This window comes from Misgurnus anguillicaudatus, chromosome 2 (genome assembly GCF_027580225.2).
Source record: "Misgurnus anguillicaudatus chromosome 2, ASM2758022v2, whole genome shotgun sequence".
NCBI classification, from domain to species: domain Eukaryota; kingdom Metazoa; phylum Chordata; class Actinopteri; order Cypriniformes; family Cobitidae; genus Misgurnus; species Misgurnus anguillicaudatus.
The window spans coordinates 20823917-20830477 of record NC_073338.2 but is presented as its reverse complement, the minus strand read 5'-3'; the positions used below and the strand labels follow the sequence as shown (position 1 = coordinate 20830477).

Below are 6561 nucleotides of genomic sequence, written 5' to 3'. Positions count from 1 at the left end.
GCCAGGAAATAACATAAATGTAAAATCTACAGTAAGTTACTGGCAGCTAGTTGCCAGTAATACCCAATAATACTGTAATTTCTACAGACATTTTTTACAGTGAATGTCATCAAAAGTATTATTTTGTTTTTGTTTGTTTTTTGATCACAAAGTACGAAGTAGATGAGGAAAACTAGGATTTTGTGTGTATTCAACGCGCCAACATTATTGTTTATGTGAAATGGTGCGCTGTGATTTGTTGAGCGGATTTATTGCATTCTGGAGGATCTGCGTTTTTTGCGTTTTGGGAAAAAAGGGAGAAAAGATGACAGAATAACACGGCGGATATCAGATTTTGTGTGAAATAAGAATTACATTTTTAATACTGACCTGATACAATACTGATTTTGGTTGTAACTAATAAAAAATAAAAAAAGGGCGTTTATCGCGTTTTGGAACCAAACTCTTCATATGTAATTCTGTCATTTTCTCAACAGGGTTAGCATAAATACCAATAACAATTGTTTTTCCCATATATTCCCATGATTTTCCATATCCCACACCCTTAGAGTATGTGCTGTTTAATCTTTGATGAATACCGTTTCTGTGTTCTTTTACTCAGATCATTTATAGGAGAGTATTTACAGTATGTTAGATAGCACCCCCCTGCTCGGGTGATGGGGGATAATTACTATTCTGGAGACTCTAGATTAGATTGTAATTGAAATTCGGAGTGCCTGAATGAAAAGCCAGTAGAACAGGAAGACAAACACGAGGGAAATGCGATCGAGGCCATCAACAACAGTAAATATAGTGCATGCAGGGCACATTCATGTTAAACATGGTATGCACAGCAATGCAACATGATTCTGTGGCAACTACACTCCATAGAAGGACATTTTTTTTATTTGAACCTTTAATATCCGAAAAACATTTCTTTTTTTAAAAGAACGTTTTGTGATACAGAAAGTCTCAATGTTTTCCTAATCTGATGTGTATGGTTACACTGGCCCCTGGCCATTCGGGGACCACCTCTGTGCCGATAGAGGTTTTGTCTTTACCTGCACCTTGTCTTGTCTGAGAACCTGTAATGGGTCTCAGGTCTTTAGCATGGTCCGATGGAAGTGAAAGGACTAGTCCTTTTGTCAGGTTTGTGTACTAGACAAGCATAGGAAGATGGAGTGGAGGGCTCTGCTGGTGGTCGGTCACTGGACACAAATATTTGCTCCTATGTCCACACAAATTTGTCTAGGTGGTTGTGTCACTGAGGGATCGGTAATTACCTGCACTTAGACAACACAGAACAATGAAAGGGAAAGGGGCAGATCCTCAAATTCAAATAAATAAATAAATAAAATGATTTTAGTATTTTGCCATACAAATGACGTACAATTTATACGTTTATAAGATTGTAAGACACCACACAATTTGCTTATTATGGATGTGAACTTCAGTTCAAGGGTTAAATCCAGCAGCAGCCATAGCGCAGGCAGATGATCCAGATTTACATAAAAAACTATGATTGTGGGTGTGCACAACTGACTCATCCATTAGTCACTACATTAACCAAATCTTGAAAAAGTGAAATGGAGACATTGCAAGTAATGAAGGGACGTGTGTACCCTGCAGTGCACTACTTCCCAACGTGTTTAAGGAGTGCTGCTACAACTTGCCTGTCTTGCTTTAATACCAAGTGATAAATAGATGTTGAATCTGCTGGGTCAATGTATTCGATTATCAATCTAGGTGCTGAGTAACAGCTCAGTTAAATCTCCTATTTTTGTCTATAGCATTAATATCTGATTTAAAGTTCCCAGTTTCAGTTGTGTACGTTCATTTCGTGTCAACTTCTGAAAAACAAAAACTGCAAAGCCAAAAGGAAGCCATTATGAAATTGTGTGCACAAATACATGCTATGTCTGTGAATGTAAACAGATATAAACATTTGCTATCATGCACACATATACTTGACAAGGCTCACGTATCTTTTAGAAGCCAAAAGCGTGTAAGGGGGGAGACACGAGGATTGTGTTCCTTCATAAAATCAACATTTTCCTTATCTGATCTCCCTACTAAAATCCAGCAGAAAAGATATGCATGCCTTTGCAGACTAATTGCTCCATAATATGATACTCGTTCTATTTCTTATACAGCTAAGGTTTGTCTTATGCAACATTTACAACTGTGAGAGCTCAGACAGCTTCAGTCCATTAAGGCTAATGGGAATAATTATGGTTAAATATATCAACAAAACCCAATTACTGCATGTTTGTTTGTTTGTTTGTTCTAAATATAAATGTTAACTTTTTTAATCCTGTCACAGAGGTGCTCTGTGTTTTTGAATGATTAATTATGTGTTAAAGTCATAATGCAATTAAAATACTGCAAACTGCTGTACATATCATGTAAAAAAATAAATCATAGATTGTGTTATATTTACAGGACTATGTTGTAAAACAGGAACAAAAATAGCACATCTCATTTCAATTTTTAGAACAACAAACAGGAGGATACTTTATATATGCAATATTTTAAATATATTTTTAAAGATTTAAAGAAATATTTTAAACCACTTTAAAATTAATAAAAACGAATAAATTAATAAAATGCACATTTATATATATATATATATATATATATATATATATATATATATATATATATACAATTTAAATCTATTATTTGTGAAATATGTCCGCATGTATTATGTAATCTGACGAAAATTGTCTGCTTTTGTGTGATTAAATTGGACATCATAAAATAATTTCTCTGCTCAAATTAGGCATCTTGTAAATTCAACTATGTCTCCAGGAAGATTGTGTCTTGTCTGCCAATCTGCAATCTTTCTAATTGTGTTTAGAAAACAGCAAAGAAAAAAGAAACAAAACTTCCTTTTCTCTCTCAAAGGCAAGATACAAGACAAGAGTGTGTGTGGCTAATATAGAAAGTACCGAAAATATATGTAATATTTTACTAAAATAACAAATTGTAATGTATAGAGCTAATTAGAAATCTTAGAAACTTAGAAAAGATATCTACCAATTATTGTTATTATTATTACTATTATTATTATTATTATTATTATTATTATTATTACTATTATTAACGGTGATAAATTAGCTTTAACGCTATTTTTAAATTATGAATCAATAATTAACGATTAATCAATGTTTTTGAAAAACATTGTGTACACTATAACCTTGCAATTGTAGATTTAATTCAAATGAATATTCTGTGCTCTCTGTTTTTTCAGGAAACTCACTCCAGACAATGCTATTGTACCGGAATCTGCATGGAGTGGGTAAAAATAACTGCGCTATATAAACTAACACAAAGAACGAAACCTCTCAGAGATCCACTACACGCAGTAGCACTTAGATATCCACAGATTTCAAGTATAGGCTACTAGATATTTTAATCTATTTAAGGAAAAGGAATGTTGCAGTACTGTCCACATTTGGGCTAATGTAACACTCTAATTTGTTTTGGTTGGGATTTCATTCCTCGTCCTGAAGGCATCAGGTGGAACACAGAATACCTGTAGTAAGCTATTTTGGTTTAAGCGTGTCCACCTTGTCTCTAAACATGAGCCCAAGAGCATTAGGCCAATAATTTGCATTTTAATCAACTGAAAGAGGAGGTCTATTGACTTAGAGATCATTAACTAACATGTACCTGCATTGTTTAACATTGAGATTATCATGTTGTTTCGATTGCTCCGAGATTATACAGCCGCTTGTTCATATGCTAATTCAGCAGGAGTTGAATCTGGATAAATTAATACCTATCAGACACATAGGCCTACTGTAGGATCGGACAAATTTTAATACAAATAGCTTGGTGAAACTCGCAACAATAAAAACTGCACGGGTACTGTAACTGTTTTTAGTTATTTTATAACGCCAAATTATTTGTTTTAAGCTTGATTTATTACTTTTACACGTGATTAGTTTTATTTGATCGTATGTGAGCATTCGATTTGCCAGAATTTTTGCACATTTATTGGATTCATTTAAAATAAAATAATTGGATAATTTTCAATATCCACTAAAGGTGACCAAATGTTTTTGTTTGAGTGTCTCATAATAAAGTTTAAGAGGTCTGCGGGCGGGGGATTCGTGGCGCCCCCTTCAGCACTCAAATTATGCACTCATAATAAAAACCAAAATAAAGTTTGGATACATTGTAACAGGAGTATCTCCAAAAACATTCAATAAATAACTCTTCTCGCCGAAATCGTGTAGCTTTTCTTTGTAGATCGAAAGTCCATAAAATAGATAAATATTAAATGATTACGCAATAAATAAATTAAATTATATACGTGAATATAACATAATAGAAATATAATAGCAATTTTGATTCTCTGTTTTGAAATATAGTGACGGTTTATTAAACCAAGCAAAATCAAGAAATTTAATGACATAATGAGTAATGCGTAATTAAACTGAGACCAAATCATTGATTGGCTTTTAACAATATTTACATGTTGTCAAGGATAGCACCAGTAAACACGTGATAGGCTACAACTAGATTTACACGTCACGAGTGCACGCCCACAAGATATTCAGATCCTCCTTATAATGAGACAGGTAGACAGACAAGCAAGCGCATTAGAGACGCATACACTGTATCGGACTGAATGAGAACCAGCATTTATTGAATTGTCTAACATTTGCAACATGGCTCTTGCCGATGCAATGTTGCCTTCGATAAATACATTTTCAAGCAACCAGGTTATAGACGAAAAGCAGGCTGAAATTGTTCGGGTGAGTAATTTTTCACATTGCATAAAGTTATTTAGCACGCATTGTTATTTTTATGAGCAAAAGCTGTTATATAAGTCAGTCTAATCAAAAACATGTTTGTTGTTCGGGACTGGAAGACCGACCCCAGTAAAAGCAGCTCAACAGTTGGCGACATGAGACCTCTGATCGAGGTGGAGTTCAGCATCGTGGAGTCGCCACCTTTGGCTAAAGACGAGGACGATCTTTCCAAGTTTCTGGATCTAGAGTTCATCCTGTCCAACTCTGTCACGTCTGACAATGATAACAACGCCGCGCAGCAGCCGCCCGCCTATTCCTTACCGGAGTCACCGGAGAGCTGCAGCACAGTTTACGACAGCGATGGATGTCACCCGACGCCAAACGCGTTTTGTGGCAACAACTTTAGCGCACGTTCTGGTCACAGTCTGGTAGCGGAGCTGTTTACATCAGACATGAATTATCATGGCGACTCATCGCACGAATATAGTTTGAAAGGACATTTAGACAGACTGGAATACACTGAACTTAGGGCTCTGAACTCCCGAAACCAGGCGCACTTACAGGTGCCTAATTCTAACAATGTGGGATACAAAATAAAAACGGAAAACCACGAACAACCGTGCATGATGGCAAACGACTACGTGGGAAATTATTATGGACATGATCACCAGCGCGCAATGCATCACCAGGCTTACGGGCATCACGGCATGCAACAAGATGTTGCTCGGGACATGTTAGGAAGGAAAGACTGCATCTTGACAGAGATGAGCTCACATCAGCACATTAACATTGCACATCAACAGCAATACATGAACAGCGCGCCTTATCCACCTCAGTACGGTCAGCATCAGTATCACGGACATTATAACGTGTTCAGCGAACCCTTGCGATCCAATCACCCGGCTATGCCAGGTGTGATGTTGACCCCACCATCCTCACCTCTTCTGGGATTTTTAAATCCTGAAGACAAGCCGAAACGAGGCCGTCGGACATGGGCACGAAAACGGACCGCGACGCACAGCTGTGAATTCCCGGGGTGCGGGAAAACTTACACTAAAAGTTCTCATTTGAAAGCGCACATGCGGACGCATACAGGTAGGCGGACTTGTTATTGTTGTTGTTTTTGGTTTTACTTAAATGTTTATTGATGTCTCTGTAAATAGCACCCACATTGGACAATATAATAAATGTATTTCCGTTTGTTTTACAGGTGAAAAGCCTTATCATTGCAGTTGGGAAGGTTGTGGCTGGAAGTTCGCCAGGTCGGATGAGTTAACGCGTCACTACAGGAAACACACCGGACACAGGCCGTTTCAGTGCCACCTGTGCGAGAGAGCCTTTTCCCGATCTGATCATCTGGCCCTGCACATGAAGAGACATATGTAAAAGACTGTATTTTAAACCACGAGAGGACTTTATATTGCCAAGACAATTCCTATTTTGGGATAGCAGTTATGTTAATAGCAGTAAAATGTCATTTGTTTTAAATTATGACAGTATTTAATAGAAGGAGATTCTCATTTAGAAGATAAATTATGTAGTATTTTGTCCAGATGTATAGAAAAGGGGCAGGACCCATGCTTTGTATATATGTATTTTTAACTTTGTTTATACATTTGTATTATGCCAGGGAATATTTTTTTCATGGATTTACAGAAGAATAAAAATTCATTTTTCAAACTTTTGTCTAAGGTTCTCATTTGATATTCCTCGTGTGACTAGTGTAAACAGTAGAAATAAAGTAAAATAATTGAAAAAATGCAAATGTAATTTTTAATCAGAAAACGAAAATGAAAGAAAATGCAAAATAATCTGTTGG

The 6561-nt window shown here is 36.2% G+C and overlaps 1 protein-coding gene across 1 annotated transcript; it reads left to right on the top strand.

The window, feature by feature from the left end:
* The first annotated feature begins 4530 nt into the window (after positions 1-4530).
* klf17 (Kruppel like factor 17) lies at positions 4531-6422 on the top strand. Its single transcript, XM_073874297.1, has 3 exons — positions 4531-4766; positions 4856-5837; positions 5953-6422. The coding sequence occupies exons 1-3, from the start codon at positions 4659-4661 to the stop codon at positions 6126-6128; spliced, it is 1266 nt and encodes a 421-aa protein (XP_073730398.1). The 5' UTR covers positions 4531-4658; the 3' UTR covers positions 6129-6422.
* The last annotated feature ends 139 nt before the right edge of the window (positions 6423-6561 follow it).